A 22,778-nucleotide genomic window follows, 5' to 3' on the forward strand; every position below is an offset into this window, starting at 1 on the left:
TTGCAGCATTTAATCCATTTGCATTTAAAGTTGATAGATATGTATTTATTAACATTTCAAATTAATATTTCTGATTTTTTTCTTTTTTAAAGAAGACCCCTTAATATTTCTTGTAATACTGGTTTGGTGATGATGAACTTTTTCAGCTTTTTCTTGTCAGGGAAGCTCTTTATCTGTCCTTGCATTCTAAATGATGGCCTTTCTGGTTAAAGTATTCTTGGTTGTAGGTCCTTGTTTTTCATCACTTTGAATATTTTGGGACAATGCCTTCTGGCCAACTAAGTTTCTGTTGAGAAATCAGCTAACAGTCTTATGAGGGCTCCTTCATAGGTAACTGTTCTCTTGCTGCTTTTAATATTCTCTCTTTGTCCTTAACTTTTGCCATTTTAATTATGATGTGTCTTAATGTGGGCGTCTTTGGGTTCATGTTGTTTGGTACTCTCTGTGCTTCCTGGACTTGTGTGTCTTTTTCCTTCATCAAGTTAAGGAAGTTTTTAGTTGTCATTATTTCTTCAAATAGATTCTCAATCCCTTACACTTTCTCTTCTCCTTCTGATACGTCTACAATGTAGATATTGTTACACTTGGTGTTGTCATTGAGGTCCATTATACTATCCTCATTCTTACAATTATTTTTTCTTTTTGCTGCTTTGATTGGGTGTTTTCTGCTACTTTGTCTTCTAAATTGCTGATTCAATCCTCTCCTTTCTTTAGTCTTCTGTGTGTCCTTCTATTCTTTGTATTCTATGTCATTTTTTATGCTGTTGAAGTTCTCGCTAAATTATTTGAGCATCCTTATAACCATTGTTTTCAACTCTGTGTCTGTCAGTTTGCTTGCCTCTGTTTCATTTAGTTCTTTTCTGGAGATTTCTCCTTTTCTTTCATGTAGGACATATTTCTTTGTCTCCCCATTTTGGGAGAGACATGCCTCTTTGTGTTTGTTTCTGTATATTAGGTAGATCTGATATCTTTCCCAGTCTTGGTGGGACGGCCTTATGTAATAGGTGTCCTACAGGATCCAGTGGGCAACCTCCCTGATCACCTGATCAGGTGCTCCAGGTGTACCACCCATATGTGCTGTGTGTACCTTCCTGTTATAGTTGAGTCTTGACTGCTGTCGGCATGTCAATGGAAGGGACTGAGCCCCACACTGATCAGCTGCTAGGACTGGCCATGACTACAGTAAGGAGCTGCTGTACAGAAGCCTACTCCATGGTGCAGAACTCATTTCAGTGGGGCTCTGGTGCCCACCAAGTCTGCCCCTTGAGTATTGCTTATAGAGGTGATTAGATGGTGTTTTAGTGTGGTTTGAACCTGGCCACCAGGTGCACTGGCTCTGGGACCTCCCAGGAGGTACAACCTAAAGCCAACTGCCATCTGTATCCTACCTGGAATAATCCAGCATGAACTACTAAGCAATCTTAAGATGGCTGCTACTTGTGCTGGGCCTGGGACCACTTAGCAAGAGGTACATGGCATGCTGAGGCCAGATGCTGTTTGGGGCCAGATGAATCTTTGAAAGATTTTAGGAAAGTCTGAAGCACGAGCCAAGATGGACCCTTTATATGGAAAAGTTACTGGAATCAGCTGGGGTAAGCCCACAAGTTGGGTTGGGTGGGATCTCAGAGAATCACTGGGGCTGGGTGAACAGTTTCAGTCAGGTTGGTGGAGACTCAGATATGGCACCTGCCTACACCTGCAAGGGGAGGGTGCAAAAAAGGAGCAAGTGTGTTCCTTTTCTCCCCTGCAGGGGAGGGTGCAGAAAAGGGTGCAGAAGTGCTTCTGCTAGCACTTCTGTCTGGGAGAAAGCTGCCCCTACTGCCCTCCCCCCAAAGCCAGACAATTCAGTTTTCCCCAGTATGTCCCTGGTGTCTTTTGAGTTGCTATAGCAGGGCTGGAGCTCAGAATGAGTGAGTCCATTAGCAAGTAAGTCTGTGCACAGGCCCTCTAAGAGAAAATGCCTGGGAGTCTGGAAGCCCTCTATCTCACTCATCCACATTCTCTGCTGGGTTTTACAGCTAAAAGTTATGGGGACTTTTCTTCCCAGCACTGGGCTGGGAACTCTGGGCTGAGGGGTCTGATGTGGGACTGGGACTCTTTGGGACTGGGACTCTTTGCTCCTCAGGGGCACCCCCACAGCCAAGATATCCCTCTGTTATTAACCAGCCCATTCTGTGTCTCCACCCCTCTAACCAGTCTTGTTGTGGCTTCTTCTTTTTTATATATTTATTTATTTATCTTTAGAGGGGAAGGAGAGGGGGAGAGAAACATCAATGTATGGTTGCCTCTAGTGCGTCCCCTGCTGGGAACTGGCCTGCAGGGAACTGGCTTGCAACCCAGGCATGTGCCCTGACTGGGAAGTGAACCACGATCCTCTGGTTCACAGACCTGTGCTCAATCCACTGAGCTACACCAGCCAGGTTGGCTTCTTCTTTATATCCTTAGTTATAGGACTCCTGTTTAGCTAGATTTTAGGTGTTCTGCCTATTTTCCCACTTTTATTCTCTATGTTTCTTACTGAGTTTTCTCCCTTGTTTTTTAAAGTTTTGTCCTTGCATTTATGATATTTATTTTTTCTTCTATTTCTGTCTGCTCACTTGTAATCTGTTTTTTCACCATATATTTGTTGAGTTCTCGCGGTTTTGCATTGTGGTCTTCCATCTTAGAGGCAATTGGGTCATTAAGATTTTTTAATTTAGTTATAATTTTCATATGATTTACTGTAACAGTTTGTGAATGAATGCTCTTCATATATTCTCTCTATTTTACTCCTTTCCTTCATAGGTTGGTGGGGTCTTTTTGGTAGCTTTGGATTACTGCAGTGTGAGTTTTTTTTTCCTTGTGCATCATTGCCTTAGTTGGTTTCCTTGGATTTGTTCTTTGTAAGTGATTTCTGGATGTGTTGAAAGTGTCAAAACAGCATTACAGGCTAACTGACTTTCACAGCATTAAAATTCACTTCATATTGCTTTTAGATGATTTTGAGGAACAGAAGATCATGATAATAATGATACTTTTAAAGTTTGTATCTTTTTACATTTTAGATTTATCTCTTTTTATTTTTTATTTAATCTATTGTATTTTAGATTTATCTCTTATTAATAGCATGCAACTTTATTTTAAAAGTAAAATCTGAGATTTGTCTTTTATCTGACTTTAGTCTGTATTTATTGTGAAATAGCATGCTTCTACTACCTTATTGCTTCTATTTATCATAATATTTTTCTTATTATGGTTCATCTTATATTTTCCTATTGGATTGATTTGTATTTCCTTTATTTGTCCAACTGCTTAAATCATACATTCTGTTGCTCCTTTCTTTTTGGTGGTTTCCTTGGCATTATTATTATTATACACATATAACAGGATGTTAAATGTGACTTTCAGTGTTCTGGGAATTTCATCTGAGAACGATAGATGTCAGATAACCTATGCAGAGCATGCAAAGAGAATGTGAAGGAGATTTTTGTGACCCTTAGCTCATTACCATCTCAGGTGTATATTTAAAATTATGATTTCTCTCTTTTTAATTATTAATTTTTTTATTTTTAAACATTATTTTATTGTTGTTCAATTACAGTTGTCTGTATTTTCCCCCCACCACTCCCCGCCAACCCCAGCCAAATCCACCTCCCTCCCTTGCTTCCTGCCCACTTGGTTTTGTCCATGTGTCCTTTGTACTTGTACCTGAAAACCTTTCCCCCATTATCCCCTCCCACCTCCCCTCTTGTTACTGTCAGATTGTTCTTAATTTCAATGTCTCTGGTTATATTTTGCTTATTTGTTTATTTTGTTGATTACGTTCCAGTTAAAGGTGAGATCACATGGTATTTGTCCCTCACCGCCTGGCTTATTTCACTTAGCATGATGTTCTCCAGTTCCATCCATGCTATTGCAAAGGGGAGGAGCTCTTTCTTTCTCTCTGCTGCGTAGTATTCCATCATGTAAATGTACCATAGTTTTTTGATCCATTCATTTACTGACGAGCACTTAGGTTGCTTCTAGCACTTGGCTATTGCAAATTGTGCTGCTATGAACTTTGGGGTGCATAGGTTCTTTTGGATTGGTGTTTCAGGATTCCCAGGATATAATCCCAGCAGTGGAATTGCTGGGTTGAAAGGCAGTTCCATTTTTAGTTTTCTGAGGAAATTCCATTCTGTTTTCCAGAGTGGTTGCACCAGTCTGCAATCCCACCAACAGTGCACTAGGGTTCCCTTTTCTCCACAACACTTGTTGTTTGTTGCTTTGTTTATGATGGCCATTCTGACGGATGTGAAGTGGTATCTCATTGTGGTAAGTGGTATCTCATCAGAGAGATGGGAATTAATGTGGTATCTCATTAATTCGCATCTCTCTGATAGCTAGTGATGCTGAGCATCTTTTCATATGTCTCTGGACCCTTTGTATGTCCTCCTTGGAGAAGTGTCTGTTCAAGTCCTTTGCCCATTTATTTATTTATTTATTTATTTTTTTGTCTTCCTAGAGTGGAGTCATGTGAGTTCTTTATATATTTTGGAGATCAAACACTTGTCCAAGGTATTATTGGCAAATATGTTTTTCCATATAGTCGGTTCTCTTTTCATTTTAATGCTGTTTTCTTTAGCTATACAGAAGCTTTTTAATTTGATGAGGTCCCATTTGTTTATTTTCTTCTTTATGTCCCTTGCTGTAAGGGACATATCAGTGAAGATATTGCTGGGTGGAATGTTGGAGATTTTCCTGCTGATGTTTTTCTCTAGGACTTTTATGGTGTTCAGACTTATATTTAAGCCTTTTATCCACCTCGAATTTATTTTTGTGTATGGTGTACATTGGTAATCAAGTGTCATTTTTGGGGGGATATAGCTGTCCAGCTCTCCCAACACCATTTGTTGAAGAGGCTATTTTTGCTCCATTTTATGCTGCTGCCCACTTTGTCAAATATTAATTGACCATAGAGACTTGGGTTTATTTCTGGACTCCCTGTTCTGTTCCACTGATCTATGTATCTGTTCTTATGCCAGTATCAGGCTGTTTTGATTACAGTGGCCTTAAAATTCTCAACAAAATACTGGCAAACTGCATCCAGCAATATGTGAAAAAGATCGTACACCATGATCAAGTGGGATTCATCTGAGGGATGCAAGGATGGTACAATATTTCCAAATCAATAAATGTAATACATCACATAAAACAAAAGACAAAAATCACATGATCATAGCAATAGATGTGGAAAAAGCATTTGATAAGGTACAGTATCTATTTATGATTAAAACACTCAGTAAAGTTGGAATAGAGGGAGGGCCTTCAATATAATAAAGGCCATATATGAGAAAACCTACAGCCAACATCATGCTCAATGATGAACTCAAAAATGAGCTAAAAAACTTAGAGCTTTTGCCCTAAGATCAAGAATAAGACAAGGATGCCCGTTTTCAACATTCATATTCAACATAGTATTGGAAGTCTTAACCACAGCAATCAAACAAGAAAAGGAAATAAAAGGCATCCAAATCGGAAAGGAGGAAGCCAAACTGGCATGGCTTGTAGATGACATGATAGTTGACATAGAAAACCCTATAGACTCCACCAAAAAACTGCTAGATCTAATAAGTGAATTTGGCAAAACAGTGGGATACAAAGTCAATATTCAGAAATCAAAGACATTTTTGTACACCAACAATGAAACATCAGAAACAGAAATCAGGAAAAAAATCTCATTTGATATAGCAACAAGAAAAATAAAGTACCTAGGAATAAATGTAACCAAGGATGTAAAAAACCTGTACTCAGAAAACTACACAACACTGAAGAAAGGAATTAAGGAAGGCACAGACAAATAAAAGCATGTACCATGTTCATAGATTGGAATAATTAATATCAAAATGTCCATACTACCGAGAACAATTTATAGACTCATTGCAATCCCTATCAAAGTACCAATGGCCTATTTCATAGATATAGAAGAAACATTTCAGAAATTTATATGGAACCACAAATGACCTGAATAGCTTTCTCTTTGAGAAAGAAGAACAAAGTAGGAGGGATCACAATACCTGATATCAAACTGTATTAAAATTATGATTTCTTTAGACAGATTGTTGGTATGCTCTGTGGTGTTTCCTGTCCCTCTTGTTTCTCTTCCTTGTCCATACAAGTGAGGTACATGTCAAAGAATCATTGGAGAACTCGATAGGTATCCCCCAGAATTTGGAAGTATCTAGGTTCTAGGTACCTCATGCCTGGAAAAATGTTTAAAGGTGTGTAAGGTATCAGGAAGCTGGCCATGAATCAACTCTGTCTGGGGAAGTAGCTCTCTTCAAGGTAATAGAGGGGTGTCAATTTCAGCTCTCTATCTGTTATGGGCCCAAATATTCTCTCCTCTCTTTGCCAAAGCAGTACTACCTTAGTCTTAGCCATATGGTCAGTTTGGGGCTCTAATAACCACATCTTTTCAGGACCATCACAGAAACAGTTTGTGTTTCCTACTATTTCTTTTCCCAGCCCACTTTTCATTTCTGGCTCCTGGTAATTAGCTAGTTACTTTATTCAGAATTTCTAGGAATTTTTAGTGAGAGGCTTTTAAGTTATTTTAGCCTGGTACCTTGTGAGAACTAGATGTTTATTTAAACTTATTTAGTGTTTGCTTCCCATATTGTATAGTAAACTCCTTGCAGGTAGATAATAATTCTCATTTCTGCTTTATGTCTAGCTCTAAGCACAGAGCCTGGTACATAATGAACACTGAGTAAATATCTGTTGAACAAGTGAGTGACTTTCACATGCAGGAAGATTTCAGTAGTAAAGAAGGGTAGGTATAATTATGTCTACAAAAATGACATCCCAGTGAAGACAGTTAAAGGAAAGCTAGAAAGCTGGGAGCCTGTATTATTTCAACTATTCTACAACTGACTCACCTAAGCTTAACAGTTTTGCCACATTTTTTCTATTTCTAAACTTCAAAAAACTCCCACTTCACTCCTGTCCTCTTTTAAAAATCAAATTTATTTAGGTGTCATTTGCATATAATAAAGTATACTCTTAATAAGTGTATGTTCGGATGAGCTTTGACAAACTTATATATCAATGTAACCACTACCACAGTCAAGATGGAGAGCATTCCCATCACTGCAAGAAGTTTTTCCTCCCAGGTGATCCCTTGAACTCTTGGCCCCAAGTAATCACTGATTTGTTTTCTGTCCCTAGAGGTTAGATTTACTGTTTTCTAGAATGTCACATAAATGAAAATATATGGTATGTGTTTTTCAGTGTCTGGCTTCTACTCACTGTAATGTTTTTGAGTTTCATCCATGTTGTTATAAGTATCAATTTATTGTCACACCCTTCTTTCTGAAATAAGAATTTCTCCTGTTTCTAAAGGAGTGCTTTTGCTTCTTTCCTTCTCTAACATTCTCTGTTGTTCTTCCCTTTCTCAATTCTTTAATTTCCAATAAAATATCAGATGTTGTGATTAAGTTGCTGATACCTTCCACAGGTGCTATAATCCAAGATGTCTGTGAAGAGCTGTAATATCACAAGGATGTCATCTTCGCCTAGACTTATTCCTAAGTGGAAGGACTTGGAATTCCTCATAAATAATATCCTGCAGGATATAAAGGTGATGTGTATGAAAGATATGCACATGGTGGTGTGGACTAATTATCTACTGCCAAGGCCTGCTGTGGCATGGGAAACATGTGCACAGCTTTGGAAGGGCCCTCCCACATCTCTAAACAACTCCCCCTTTTAGATTATGATGACAACATTAGTTACATACATTGTGTTATAAATACAGCAAATGGGCTTACCTGGATTAAACAAGCAGAAAACATCTTTGTCTCAAGACCCATGTTCTTTTTCTGTCTTTTCCACAATTTTTAATATTTTAGCTTATTATCTTAAGGTTACAAGATAGTTGCTGTGCTTTCAGATATCAGCTTTAAATTGCAAGTAGGTAGAAGAAAGTCAGAGAGCACAGGGGTATGCCAGCCTTGGAGGACCGTCGTGCCACTCTTGTGTTGCCAGAATTTTGAGGCTCATGTTAAAAGAAGATCAGAGTTTTGTTGGGTTAGAGGAAGGGGCAAGAAGAAGGAAAAGAAATTTATATGGAGCAGGCAACCCCAGCAATAGTGCCAGGCACAGATATATGGCTTGGGTTCAAGATATTCTTAGTCTTTTTCAAGAGTGCGCTATAGAAAAGTATTGATATTGTTGAATGACTGGACAAATTGTTTATATATAAAGTCTGGAAAGGAGAAAAGGAATGAGGATTAACAATGGAATAAGGGGTATGTAAATAAGCTTTCTAATTCAATGAAGAAGGATAGTGGATTAGGAGCTCAGACACCAGTGTCCCTTCTCTCAACTCCACTGTGGTCACTGAATCAGCAATAACAGTGGATTATAGAAGCTCTCTAGCACTCTGTATTCTCTAAGAATACAGAAAGATCTGAAAGTGACAACTATAGGGAGAAGATGCATTCTGGGTTGTAAATATTGGCATCAGTATAGTCTCAAATCCTTTTGTATGCAGGAAGCAGGCATAATGAACATTTTGAAATTTTAAAAGAGATTTTATTTATATTTTTCAAGAGAGGAGAAGGGAGGGAGAAAGAAGGAGAGAAACATTGATGTGCTAGAGAAACATCAATAGGTTGCTTCTGCATACCCTGAACTGGGGACCTGGCCCATAACCCAGGCATGTGCCCTGACTGGGAATCAAACCAGCAACCTTTCAGTTCACAGGCTGGTCTCAATCCAAGAATAGTGATGGTGGGGCAAGCCACAACGTCTAGCTGTCATACTTGGTGGACATTTTATATCTGTGAAGTATGAGTTTCTCATAGACAGTATATCATGAGTGTGATTATGATGGAAGTGGTCCTTTGGGTGTAGGCAGGAGCTTTGAAGAATTATTTCAAGTGTGACAAGTAGAGATGTTTGACAAAGTTGAGTTCCTTAGTTGTACTCATACATGTATCTCTTTCTTTTGATGCCCTTGTTTTGTCCAATAATTTGTTAGTTTTTTTCTTTAACATATGTTCCCCTCTTCCCCCACTGGACTCATCTTTTGAGAGCTAAGGCCATGTCTCTTTTGCTTAGCATTGCATCCCATGTCTGTGGTAAAACATACCAGCCTTTCTCAAGTGTGGTTCCTCATAGAACCACTGAACACAGAAAATTATTTGAGGGGCTATTTTTACAGTTCTCTTAAAGATGGCACACAACTAGTAGCAGTCTAGGGAGTAGCATAGGGGAGAATTAATTCATTGTGTAGAATGGATACTTTAGGTTTAGAACATTAGGGCTTACTTCTCTTATGGAACCTTGGTTGAGAAATGCTGGAAGTACTTTGCTTAATTAGGATGTATTATGAGTAAGGGATGACTCCCCCAAATAGTGCCTTCCAGAAGTAGGGTGGGTAAATGTCAGTTAGCTAAAAAACAGCAAATGTCCATTAATCTATCAGTAATTTTTAAGTGAAAGAGTGGGTACTCAGGCTACTTTTCATTCTCAGGTTGATGGAAGACGAAAAAATGATACAGTTGTACTGAGTGACTGGCCTGAGACTCTGTACCAGGAGCCTCACCATCCCCGGAACAAGCCTTTCATTTGCTTCTACTCCATCAATGTCAACTATTTTGTCTCCTTAAACTGGATGGAACCATATTCAAAACAATCGCAGGTAAAGCTATCTCATCTTTCCTACTCCCTCCTTTTTAATCCATTTTATGTGCATTATACCTAAACTGTCCTGGTCTCAGAGTGGATTATGAGGGTGATTCTGAGTTAGTTCATACCTTCCCCATATCCCAAATTGACCTGGATGTAGTGATCCCTGCTTACCTCTAGTCATCAGGTCCACAGAATTCATTTTTCTCATAAAGAAGACTAAAGGACAAGGAAAGGGCCTTAGGCATGGTGCTTCTATCACACACCTAACTCCTAGTACCAGGAAACTCCCAAAGTCAAGCTGTCTACGCTTTCCTTAGTCCCACAGGAGGGAACAGTGATCCAGACATTCAACCTTTTTCTACCCCTTGCTTGTGGGAGATAATCTGCCTCCATGGTCAGGCTTTCATCTCTCATCCTCTTCTAGGCAATACTTTGGATACAGAAAAAAAATACGGAAATGGAAGGAATGATAGAGAAGATAAAGTTTCACATAACGGATCAATTGCCACCTATTCAAGCAATGGTCCACACAGATTCCCACCGCATGTTAATTGCCTACTGTGGTGACATGCGCCTGTGGCTCTTCAGAGATCACCATCAAGCATTCGCATATCTGGGTACAGTGCCCTGTCGATTCTCTGTCAGCTGCCTCTGCTACCACTCAAGAACTGAGATACTGCTTTCTGGTACCTTGGGGGCTGTGGTTACCTGGTTTATATTACCAAACGGCAGGGGCCTCCAGATGGCACAAACGGTGCCCATGCTTGGTCATGAGCTTGTACAGGGTTTTTCCCTGAATGGCCCCCAGGGCTCCCTGCTGGCCCTTTGTGAGAATAAGGTGCGAGTCTTCACAGACCAAGGTCAGGGCCAGCTGAAAGAGGTAAAGAACTTTACTCCCATAGCCAGTGGCTCCTCCATCACCTGCTCCTTTGCTTGTGTCTCTCAGGGATATTTCTATGCTGGAAACAGAGATGGAGAGATCCATGCTTGGGGTCTAGACCGGGGTAATTTCCTCCACAGCTTCCAGGCCCATTCCTCATCAGTGATATGTGTCCATAGCCGTCCAGAGACCCACACCTTACTAACTGCAGGCAGTGAAGGTGTGGTAAGGGAATGGAATCTTGCTTTTGGGAACTTGCTGCGGCAGCTGAATATTGATGAAGATCTGCAGCAATTGCAGTTTATTGATAACAACACTTTTTTCTGCCAGACTACCAACACTTTCTTGTTGTACAACCTACCCTGTTTTTATAGCCTTTTCAATGTCTGCGGCTCTGCTCTCCAGCAAGTGCAGCGGGTCTGCTGTGGCCGTAATTGGACTCGGATTGTATGTGCCACGAAGGATGGTTTGGTGCGCTTCTTGTCTCCAGTAACAGGACAGCTCCTTGTTATCACCTGGCCTCTACTTGTCACAGATAAGGCTTTGGTTTGGGCCTATGACTCAGACAGAGAGGAACTCTTTGTGGCAACAGACAGTTCAGAAGTTCTGGTGTTTGATGCAACACGCTCTCCTTGCACAGCCAAGTATCTTGTGTGTACTTCAGTAACCCGTGGGGATAGGGTAAGATGCCTCACCTATGCGCAGTCCCATTTGCGTAAGGGCCTAGTAGGATTGATGTTCTGTGGACATGAAAGTGGCATTGTGAGAATTCTCTCCTATTATAGTTGTGCCCGGATAGAGAAGACTGTTCACTCTGGGGCAGTATTAGCATTGTCAACCCTGGAAGGACCCCAGAAAAAACCCTTGCTTTGTTCCTATGGCATGGATAACACTATTCAGCTGACAGAATCTGTACTTCAGGAAAACAAGGTAATTCTACAGCCTGTCAGCAAAATTCTCTGTAGTTGTCCCCTAAAACATGTAATACTCTTGCCAGGTTCTGTGGGTGCCATCACTGAGAACCACTGCTGGTGCCTCTGGCACTATGAAGATTTTGTGACATCTTCAGAATCAAAACAAAGCTCTATGTCTAAAGAGACAAAATGCCTGCACCAGTGTGCTATTACTTCATTCGATGTCTGCCTTTCCCTGAAACTTTTTGTCACAGGGGGCATTGATGGTTCAGTTCGAATCTGGGACTTCCATGGCAGACTCATAACTAAGTTGGACTCGGCATTGCATTTTGGCCCACTGTGCTTTGCTAATAATCGGGGTGATCTGCTTTTGGCTTTCAATCAGAGTCTTTATCTGGTCTCCTGTTTAAAATTGCTCCCTCCAGCTCAGCTTATTCACCTAGCTGTCCTAAACAATGCAGATGAAATACAGGAAGTCCCTAAACCCTTCCTGCCTAGCTTTTTCTTTTCATTTGAAGTAGTATTTATACCCAAGTTTGTCTACCTTGGACAAGGGCTGCAGGAATTGCAAGGGCTTGAGGCCCTTGTTAACAAACGGGCCATTGCCTTTGACAATACTGTGCCCCATGTTGTAGAGGAAGAGAGACATATGTCTTCTGTGATCCAAAAAGAACCCAAAGTACATTTTTTGGAGGATAAGGACGTTGATTTTTCTACTCTTCACTCCAAGCAAAATCGTCCCCCATTTTCAGTTCCTGCTCAGTTACGGCTGGCTGGATGGGATGGATTGAACCCCTACCACATATTACGGTGCTTCTTTGGTAAAGGGCGGCAATGGCCCTTTGCTCCTGATGGCTATATTCCCAACTCAGTGGTCCGTGCCCGCCTTTGGCCTGAGGGTACCCCAATCTTCCTACTCTGTGATCTGTACCCACCCTACAGAAATAAGGACTGGGACGGGATTGAACTTTTCAGATGCCAGGCATGGTCACCTATGACTCTAGTAAAAGAGAAAATCTCAAGTAGTAAACAGGATAAATCCAAGAAGAGAAAACAGAGTTTATTTGATGTTCTTGTAAGCATGCCAAACTTAAATTGGATAGGAAGAAAATTTGATGAAGGACTTATAAATAATTTCATTGAGACCACCCTCAACCACACAATTTACTGTTCTGTAGAGCAATACGAGACATATACTAGTATCCTGGCACAAATTTTTGCCACTTATCAAGTATCTTCAAGTCTGTACTCTGAGACTGCCTGTCGCCTCCTGGAAGATACAACCCATCCCAATCCACGGATCCGCGAGCTAGCCTGGGAGGGTCTAGAGAGGTTAGGCTTCATGAGCCCTCTCTTTGCTATTCCACTGGCTATGGGATTGATGGACAGCAATGAAAATGTGAGGGCTAAGGCCTTACAACTTATGATAAGAGCCACAGGCATCCAAACTAAGACCATGCTGGTAAACCTGCTGAAGAAACGAGAAACTTTCCAGGACATGCAGTAAGTTGGGTGGTGGCCTTTCCTCATTCTGTTCCTTCTTGCTGCTAAGCTCTAGAATCTGATTTGTTTCACCTTTTCCACAACTCTTTTTCTATTCTTTCCCTCTCCCTGTATTCTTGGTTTCTATTTGCTTTTCTGCCCAGTGCCCACAACTTTTTTTCCTGACCATTGACTAGCTTACTCTTTCATCATTTCCACACTTCAGATTACTCAAGACTGCCCTGGCCTGGTAACTCATTTGGTTGGAGTGTCATCCTGATATGCCAAGGTTGCAGGTTCAATCTCCAGTCAGGGCACATACAGGAATCAACCAATAAATGCATAAATAAGTGGAACAACAAATTCATATTTCTCTTCCTCTTCCTCTCTCTACAATCAGTAAATACAAGTTTTTTAAAAAACATTTTATTTTCTGGAGTTTTGGAGTTTATAGTTGTCCCATTTTTCTTTCCCCTTTATTCCCCTCTGCCTTGTAACCCCCCTCCCACCAGCATTTCCCCACCTTAGTTCTTGTCCATGTGTCATACATATAAGTTCTTTGGCTTCTCCCATATTCTATTCTTAACGTCCTCCTCTCTGTTTTGTACCTACCATTAATGTTCCTTATACTCTGTATCTTTTCCTTCATTCTCCCCGCTCCCCTTCCTGGCTGATAACCCTCCATGTGATCTCCATTTCTGTGAATCTGTTCCTGTTCTAGTTGTTGGGTTAGTTTGTTTTTGTTTTTGTTTTAGGTTCAGTTGTTGATAGTTGTGAGTTTGTTATCATTTACTATTTATATTTTTTATCTATTTCTTAGATAAGTCCCTTTAACATCTCATAAAATAAGGGCTTGGTGATGATGAACTCCTTTAACTTGACCTTATTTGCAAAGCACTTTATCTGCCCTTCCATTCTAAATGAAAGCTTTGCTGGATGGAGCAATCTTGGATGTAAGTCCCTGCCTTTCATGACTTGGAATACTTCTTTCCAGTTCCTTCATGCCTGCAGGGTTTCTTTTGAGGAATTAGCTGATAGTGTTATGGGAACTTCCTTGTAGGAACCAATCTCCTTTTCTCTTGCTGCTTTTAAGATTCTCTCCTTATCTTTCATCTTGGCTAATGTAATTATGACGCGCCTTGGTGTGTGCTTACTTGAGTCCAACTTCTTGGGAGTCTCTGAGCTTCCTAGACTTCCTGGAAGCCTATTTCCTTTGCCAGGCTGGAGAAGTTCTCCATTATTTTTTCAAATAGGTTTTCAGTTTCTTGTTCATCCTCTTCTCCTTCTGGCATCCTTTTATGATTTGGATGTTGGAATGTTTAAAGTTGTCCCAGAGGTTCCTAAGCCTCTCCTCGATTTTTTGAATTCTTGTTTCTTCATTCTGTTCTGATGGAATGTTTATTTCTTCCTTCTGGTCTAAATTGGTGATTTGAGTCCTGGTTTTACTGCTCTTCACTGTTGGTTCCCTGTGCATTCTCTTTTATTTCACTTTTCATAGCCTTTGGGTTTTTTTTTTTCTATTTTGCGACCATACTCAGCCATTTGTGTGAGCATCCTGATTACCAGTGTTTTGAACTGTGCATCTGATAGCTTGGCTATCTCTTCATCACTTAGTTGTAATTTTTCTGGAGTTTTGGTCTGTTCTTTCATTTGGACCACATTTTTTTGTCCTGGTACATCTGTTACAGAGTCTTGGGTAACCAGGATGGGGCAATCCATGTCACAGAGTTGTGGCACCGTATGTAGGGGAGGGGACCGAGAGGGGACAATGCTATTTGCTCCATTCTTGGCCAGCTTTCAGTCACTTCCTCCATTACCCATAAGCAAATTGGGCCCTTCTGGTGCTGATCCCAGGCAGATGGTTTTGTGTACATCCTAGAACCCTTTGAGTCTCTCCAATGAATTCTTCTGTGGGACTGGGAGTTTCTCCTGCCACCTCACCCCCTACAGTTTTGTTTTTTTTTTTTGTCAGAGGTTTTGAGTCATTCTTTTCCCACACTGGAACCGTGGGTTGCATGGTCTGTCTCACTCCCCAGTTGTTCCTCCCGGTTTATCCACATGAATGTGGGAGTGCACACTCTGCCAACCGCTCCATCACCTGGTCTGCCAGCCACTGCCTTCCTGTGAGTTGTCTCTGCCCCTCCTATCAATTCAGATGAATGTTTCTTCTTTAACTCCTTGGTTGTTGGACTTCCATACAATTTAATTTTCTGGCAGTTGGGGTTATATATATTTTTTAATTTAATTATTTTTTCAAGTACAGTTTTCTGTCTTTTACTCCCATCCCAGCCCACCTGCCTCCGTGCTCCCCAGTTCTGGTTATTTTTGTTTTTAAATTTGTTGTCCTTTTGATTGTATGAGGAGGCAAAGCGTATCTATGCCTCCATCTTGGCTGGAAGTCCCCCAATAAATATTTTTTTAAAAGATCCAATTTCCAGCTCTTATTACCCAAATAGAAGACAAATTGAGTTTTAAATAAAGATTACTCCAAACTCAGGTTCACAAGTCTCCCAACCAAAAAAGCATCTTGTGTTACCCTATTCCTTGCTGGCCTTGATTCATCTTTATCTGTCCTTTACTTCAGACTACTCTGTCTTAAATATCTATTTTATCCTTGCCTCTTCTATTATAGTTTCCCTTTCTCTGTCTCTTCTTCCCCCCCTTCTCCCCCCTCCTCCTTTTTCTGTTTTATATCTGACTCAGTGTTATCTTTCTTTTCCCTTGACTTCTTTAGGCAGGAATTTATTGGAGAAACCTCTCTGGACCAGCTTCTGGGGATTCAAGCTAGAGATATCCGGTACCTACTTAGTCAGGTGGAGCAGCAACTGAATGAAAATCTGATGTTGTCACGTAGAGACCAACAATTTACATTTTCTCCTGATATGTCAAAGGCTGGTGAACTTGAGGCCCTTGCTGAACAAACACTCACACTTTTGTCAAAACCTGAAAAGCTCACCACACTGAAGAAAAGAATGGCATATGTTCAATCAAAGAGCAGAAATCTTAGTATGTATTGGGTAATGGGGTAATATATTGGACATATTTGGGTTTCGTATCGGGACATCAAAAGGCAGAGTCAATAAGAACAAGGTATATAAAAAGATACCAGTGGGAACAGAGTTAGGTAAGGAGACACTTTTTCACAGAAAGTAGCCTTCTTGGGAAAGATCTACCCCACAACAATTACCAAGAAGGTCTTGTTTATGTAGGATATGGAAGCTGGCATAAAACAGCACACATTTCTGTACTGTAAAGCCTCAGTCCCTTTGCCTTTGTATCTTTTATGGCAATTCATTGAACTAGGTATTACAAAGGATCTCACTCAGGACATCTGTGGTTTTCTTAACTATTTTCTCCCAATATCTCTGCAGTTGAAAAGGACCTGAAAGTTTCCAGGAAGCAGAAACAGACAGAATTGGTAAAGTCTAGCTCTGTGCTGGTGCCTTCAAAGGATGAAGGTGAACAAACAGAGGCTATGAGACCAGAGCAAATTGATACCCAGGATGCTGCCATAGAGCCAGAGCTGCCATTAAGAGCTTTCAGCCCAGTCAAATCCCAAGAGGATGCTGAATCAAAGGAGATTACATTGGACATTATGGAAGCTATGGGAGCCATAGAAGTCATGGAAGCCACAGAAGCCACGGGTGTCAGAGAGGCAATGGAGGCCACAGTGGTCGTGGAGGCCATGGATCAACCTCGCGTGAAAGATTATGAAGAGATGACTCCTAAGCCGGAAAGACAAAAACACATGAAAAGGCTTTGGAAAAGGGCAATGAAAAAAAGCCGTGATAAAGCAGATGTGAAGTTGAAAGAGAAAAAAGATTTGAAAGGTATTTCAGAGATAACTGCAGAAGAACCCAAGGAAGAAGTCATAGAGATAACTGTACAAGAAAATGATACAGAAAAGAAACTTGAAAAGAGTGGCCGTGGTTTGGCTGGGACCCCTGGACGCATAGGTAGATCAGACACCAGGTGTTGGCGGGATGACATTTGCTCTCTTGCCACCTCAAGAATAGCAAGTTCCCATCCAGGAATGGTCAGGGATCTAAGTCAAGAATTGGTGGATTTGGCTCAGGCAGTGCTTGCTCCCCGACAGCCCAGCTGGAATATCTTCCAAGAGATTTGTCCCCTTTTAAAGAGCTCATCAGAATTGCATCACAAAGTGGTGGAAGAACAACCTATTATAACAGAAAAAGTGGTTGAAGAGGTTGTCAAGGAAGAAGGAACAATAGAACCAAGAGAACAAGGAGGCAAAAAAGTAGTAAAGAAGGGCAAGGCATTTTCTCAAGTCAAGAAAAAGAAGATTGCTTTCTTAAAAGATCACCTCGTCTTGGAGAAAAGTAAATTTGAAAAAGAAGTAAGGAAACTGGACAGGCAAGATGGGAAAATAGCTGAGGAAGAAAAGAAACTGAGTAAGCCAGAGAAGAAATTCATGCAGGAAAAGGAGAAATTCACCAAAGATAAGGAGAAGCTGACCCATGAAAAAGAAAAAATAGCTTTGGAAGAAGAAACACTGGCTTCTTCACAAAAGAAATTAACCAGGGAAGAACAGAAGTTAGTGCTAGGAGAAAAGAAACAGACTGGAAAAATAGGGAAACTACTAGGGGCAAGAAAGAATGTGACCTGGAAAAAGGGGGAAGCAACACCAGGAAGGAAGAAGTGGGATTGGGAGGAGAATGTGCTGGCTCAGGAAGAAGGCGTGTGGACCCAGGAAGAGAGGTTACTTATCTGGGAAGAGAGGAAGTTGTCCCAGGAAGAGGAGAAGGCAGATGAGGGAGAGGAGGAGCCAAGTGTGTATAAGAAGCTAGGTGAGGAAGAGAAGCCAGGTGAGGAAGGGGAGGAGGAGCTGATCAAGGGTGAGGAAGAGCTGGATGAGGAAGAGAAGCCAGGTGAGGAAGAGGAGGAGGAGCTGATCAAGGGTGAGGAGGAGCTGGACGAGGAAGAGAAACCAGGTGAGGAAGAGGAGGAGGAGCTGATCAAGGGTGAGGAGGAGCTGGACGAGGAAGAGAAGCCAGGTGAGGAAGAGGAGGAGGAGCTGATCAAGGGTGAGGAGGAGCTGGGTGAAGAGGAGAAGCAAGGTGCAGGTGAGGGGGAGGAGGAGCTGGCCTGGAACGAGGAGCAACTAATCCTGTACCTAGAGAAACAAGCTGAGGAAAGAAAGAAAAAGCACCACAAAAAGAAGAAACACATCCTGGGTGTAAAGAAACATGTTAAGGAAGAGGCCTGGAAGAAGGGAAAATCGGCCCAGAAAGAGGAACATTTGTTTAGTAAAGAGGAAGGGCTTTCTGGGGAATTGGGAGAATGGACATTAAGAAAGGAAAGTTTGGAAGAGCAAGAGATTCCATTGACACAAGAAAAAAAGGAGTGGTTTGTAAAGGAGATAAAAGAGGCCCATAAAAAAAAACAAATTCAAGAAAAGGAAAAACAAATTGAAAAACAGGAGAAAGACCAGCAAGAGAGGAAGGCCAAGAAAGATGAGAAAGAGGCAAAGGACAAAAAATTAGTCTGGAAAAGAAAGAAACTGGGTCTAGGAGAGGAAAAGTTTGAGGAATTGTCACAAGAAGATAAACAGACCCAGAAAAAGGAGAAAAGGGCTTGGGAAAAGGAGAGAAGGGCTCAGGAGGAGGAGGAAACAGTAAAACAGAGACAACAGGCCTGGGGGAAAAAGAAAGTGGACCTAAGAGAGGAGGAACAGGCTAGGGAAATGGAAAAATGGTCACAGAAAGAAAAGAAACAGGTCCAGGCAAAACACAGACAGGATCAGAAAGAGGAGAAATTGGGTGGAAAAGTGGAGAAAGAGGCTGTTGAAAAAACCCTACAGGACACAGAAGAAGTAAAACCTGTCCCGGGAGAGGAGAAAATGATGAAGGAAACTGGGAAAGTGTCCCCAGAAGAAGAGAAACAAGTCATGAAAAAAGAGAAAGAAGCTAAGATAAAGGAGAAATGGATTGGGAAAGATAAGAAAACCACTGAGAAAAAAAAACAATGGTCCCTTGAAAAAGGACAGGCCCAGAAGGAGAGAATATGGGGTCAAATAAAGGAAAAAGATAGTGAGAAGAAAGAAGAATGGACTTGGGAAAAAGAGAAATTGTCCCTAGAAGAGGAAGAACAAGTTGATGAAAAGGAGAAAAAATCCCAGGAAGAAGAGGAAAGGGAATTGGAGAAAAGACTTACCAAGAAAGACAGTAAACTGGCTAAGGAAGAGAGACATATTTCTAAGAAAGAAAAGGAAAAACCCAGGGAGGGAACTGGCATAACTAAGAGAAAGAAAGAAATAACCCAAGAAGAGAAAAAACTTATGAAAAAAGAAGCTAAATTGTCCCAGGAAGAGAGGCAATTGACATATGACAGGACCAAGGAGACGGGTGTTGCCAAGAGAAAAAAGGAAAGAACCAAAGAGGAAAGAACAGAGGCAACAAGGAAACTGGTTATGGAAAGGAAGGTTAGTTCTGCAGGAAAAGAAGCTAGTTTCAAGGGAAAAGATTTAAGGAAGAATGAGAGTCACTTGTTGAGGCTCCTGGCTAAAACTATTAGAGAAATTAGTACAGTGCCATTGGGAGAAATAAAAATACCTGAGGAAGAGAGATCATCCATTGTGGGAAGGAGTGAAATTGATGGGCAGAGATGGGAAAGTCTTAGGGAACAGGAGGAAATAACCGAAGAAGAGAAGGAGCTGGATCAGAAAGAGAGAACAGTAGAAGGTAATAGACTGCCCACAAAAGAGAGGACATTGACTGATGAAGACAGCTTGGAGGAGGACCGAAAGCTATTAAACAGAGCCCAGGAAACAGTATCATTAGATAAAATTCAAGTAGAGAGTATATTAAAGGAGATCCAGAAGCAAAATATATTAGGAAAAAGACAGCTAAAGAAACTTCAGAAGAAAATTAAGAATAAGCCAGAAAAGATCCCAGTAAAGTGGTTATTAGGGATTATCAAAGATATACTGTTTGAGGGCTTATCTGAGAGCTTGACTGAGAAGGAAATAGAAGAAGCTCCAACTGAGAAGGGGAAAGAGGAGGAGAGCCTGAGCAAGGAGGAGGAGGGGAGCCTGAGTGAGAGGAAGGAAGAGGAGGAGGAGACCCTAGAGGAGGGGAAGGAGAGCCTGAGTGAGAGGAAGGAGGAGGAAGAGGAGACCCTGGAGGAGGGGAAGGAGAGCCTGAGTGAGAGGAAGGAGGAGGAAGAGGAGACCCTGGAGGAGGGGAAGGAGAGCGTGATTAAGGAGGAGAAGGAGAGCCTGGAGGAAGAGGAGGAGAAGGAGGAGGAGGAGGAAAGCCTGGAGGAGGAGGAGGAGAACCTGGAGGAGGAGGAGGAGAACCTGGAGGAGGAGGAGGAGGAGGAGAGCCTGGAGGAAGAGGAGAGCCTGGAGGAGGAGGAGGAGAAGGAGGAGGAGGAGGAAAGCCTGGAGGAGGAGGAGGAGGAGGAGAGCCTGGAAGAGGAGGAGGAGGAGGAGGAAAGCCTGGAAGAGGAGGAGGAGGAGGAGGAAAGCCTGGAAGAGGAGGAGGAGGAGAGCCTGGAGGAGGAGAAAGAGAGCCTGAGCGAGGAGGAGAGCTCAAGTGAAAAGGAAGAGGAAGAAATAGAGAAGGTTGAGAAAAAAGAGGAGGAGGGGGAGGAAAAGAAGGAAAGGCAGAAGGATGAGGGCAGCTTGAGTCAAGAAAAGCAAGAGGAGAGCATGCTCTCACAAGAGGAGAGGGTACTGAAAACAGAGCTCTCAAAGGAAGGAGTGAGTTTCTCACAACTAGTGAAAGAAGGTGTGATTCTTGCTGAGGAAAGGGAGGGTACAGCTAGAAGTGAAGTGCCTTTTAAGAAAGAAAGATTACTTGATGGTAAGAGAGATCCCACATTTATGGATAAGCCTATTTGGCCAACAGATCTAAAGAGCCCCTTCAAAATACCACTCCCGGTAGCCCTAGGGAAAAAAGAGGGCATGCCCCCCCAAATATTAGGGGATCGTTTGGATTTGGAAAAACAAGAAAGTCAACTTGGCACATACCCCACGACAAGTTCATGGAGAAAACAGGAGAATGTGCTCTTGGAGAAATCCAGGGGTGTATTTTTACCAGCCGTGGAAATAGGCTTAGAGACCCAGATCCCGGAAGGCCTCCACAGGCCAGGGTTCCCCTTACCTGATCTTACCATGAAACCACAGAAACCTAAACGTAGATCCAAAGGTGGCAAGTGGGAGTGGTTCTTGAAATATTGGGATTCCTCAGAGGGGAAAACTGAGGGTCAGGGCCCAGCTCCAGCCCCAGCCCTATCCTTTTTGTCTATGCCAGCCAAAAGGCCAGGCTACTTAGAAGCAGGCTTCTCAGATGAGGACTGGGTTAATAATGCATTAATAAGGCTGAAATCAGGAGAGAAACTTACCAGGGACAATTTCCATAGACTGAGCCAACTCCTCAGAGACTTCACATCAAAGGAATATTTGAAAAGGATGAATCTGTCCGATCTTAAAGCAATTGTTAAACACTTCAGGCAAATCCTAGAAGTAAGTAACACAGATAGACCACGACCCTATAAGGATGTTTTGAGCCCACTGCACCTAAAAGCCATTCCTCCAGCTAGAGGAAAAGAAAAAGAGAGCTGTCTAGAGCCATTCCCTATCTGTGAAGCAGTGCTACCATCAGCTACTAGGACTCAAACCCCACAAGCTCTCAAATGGCATCTCTTAGCTGAGCCCTACAGGAAGAAGCAGGCACAACAGTTATCCACTGCTGCCAAGGGGATAAAGCACATTTATCCAATCAGAAGGGATAAAAAATCCTTGGCCTTGATATTCCAAGAGGACTTCTGGGCCTCTAGGGAGAGGGATGAGCCCCCCAAATTTCACAAGGCAAAGAAGAAATTACTGCCCATCCCTGCACCAGAATTACCACCAACTACTAAGATGATTCGAGTCCCAACGACTATAGATTGGCACCTTCTAGGAGAGCCTTATAGGAGCGTGCGGGTACAGCAATTATCCAGTGCTCTCAAAGAGATGGAAATGAGACACTTTTTTCCTGCCCCAAGAGAAATTTTCACAGGTGCCCATGCCTCTGTGGATAAACAAACCCTAGCACTGATGTTTCAGAAAGATCTCAGGGCCTTTAAGGGTAAAGGCAGGCTCCCCAAGTTGCCCCAGTTGGAGAAGAAGGCAAAGCCTGACCCCAAAGAAAAGGAAGAGGTGCCTCTATGGGAGACATTTGTAGCACTGTACCATGTTTTGCAGATGTTGCAGGAGCGATATGCAGATGATAGTGCTGCTTGGATGGAACAGTTCTACCAGCTCATGGACCTGTACCAGGTTAAGTCCCCCGGAATCCAGAGGCTTCTACTAGAGTTGCTGCAGAGGAAGGAACTCCAACCCCAAGAGACCATCTACAAAAAGTCCCTGAAAACCAAGGAGCTGGCACTTGGTGAACGATTACTCTGTGGCCTGTTTTGTGGTAGTTCCCATGCTCCTGCAGGTCCCATCAAGTTCCAAGATGTTGTACCCCTATCTGGGCAGAACAAGGTGCATAGTTTCCAACCTGTGGGCATTGCTCATTATGGGTTCCTAGAACTTGCCTGGAAAAGCTTGCCTCAATGCAATCCTTACCTTACTAGGAAGCTGCCCACCATCCATACTCCCAATCTCTAATTTGGCCTAAGGTTAGTACTTTGGGGTCTTACTAGAAAATGAGCTTGGGTCACAGATTTTTAGTCTCCTTACTTGTTCCCCAGTCCAAGGTGGGTGGAGCTTATCTTCATTTTGGTCCAGAAACCTGCTTCTCTGTACTGAATAAAGTGACATTTACCATTTGAAACAAATATTGTGACATTTCTCTTCTCAAGCCTGGAAGTAGCCAGAGAAAATAGATGACCTT

General features: G+C 42.0%; 1 protein-coding gene and 1 pseudogene across 1 annotated transcript; one reads left to right on the top strand and one right to left on the bottom strand.

The window, feature by feature from the left end:
- Nucleotides 1-9,788, bottom strand: part of LOC128627802 (prostaglandin E synthase 3-like) — a 45,595-nt pseudogene extending 35,807 nt beyond the window's left edge.
- Nucleotides 9,789-10,111: 323 nt separating this feature from the next.
- On the top strand, nt 10,112-20,521 carry LOC128627803 (WD repeat-containing protein 87-like; the record flags this gene model as incomplete). The annotated part of the gene is made up of 5 exons (XM_053667531.1): nt 10,112-12,951; nt 15,665-15,780; nt 16,302-18,319; nt 18,989-19,843; nt 20,114-20,521. Coding segments are annotated over exons 1-5 (6,237 nt in total), but the record flags the coding sequence as incomplete, so codon positions are not given.
- Between the last annotated feature and the right edge of the window lie 2,257 nt (nt 20,522-22,778).

Source organism: Artibeus jamaicensis, unplaced genomic scaffold, assembly GCF_021234435.1.
Source record: "Artibeus jamaicensis isolate MK-2021 breed Jamaican fruit bat unplaced genomic scaffold, CSHL_Jam_final contig_47, whole genome shotgun sequence".
NCBI classification, from domain to species: Eukaryota; Metazoa; Chordata; class Mammalia; order Chiroptera; family Phyllostomidae; genus Artibeus; species Artibeus jamaicensis.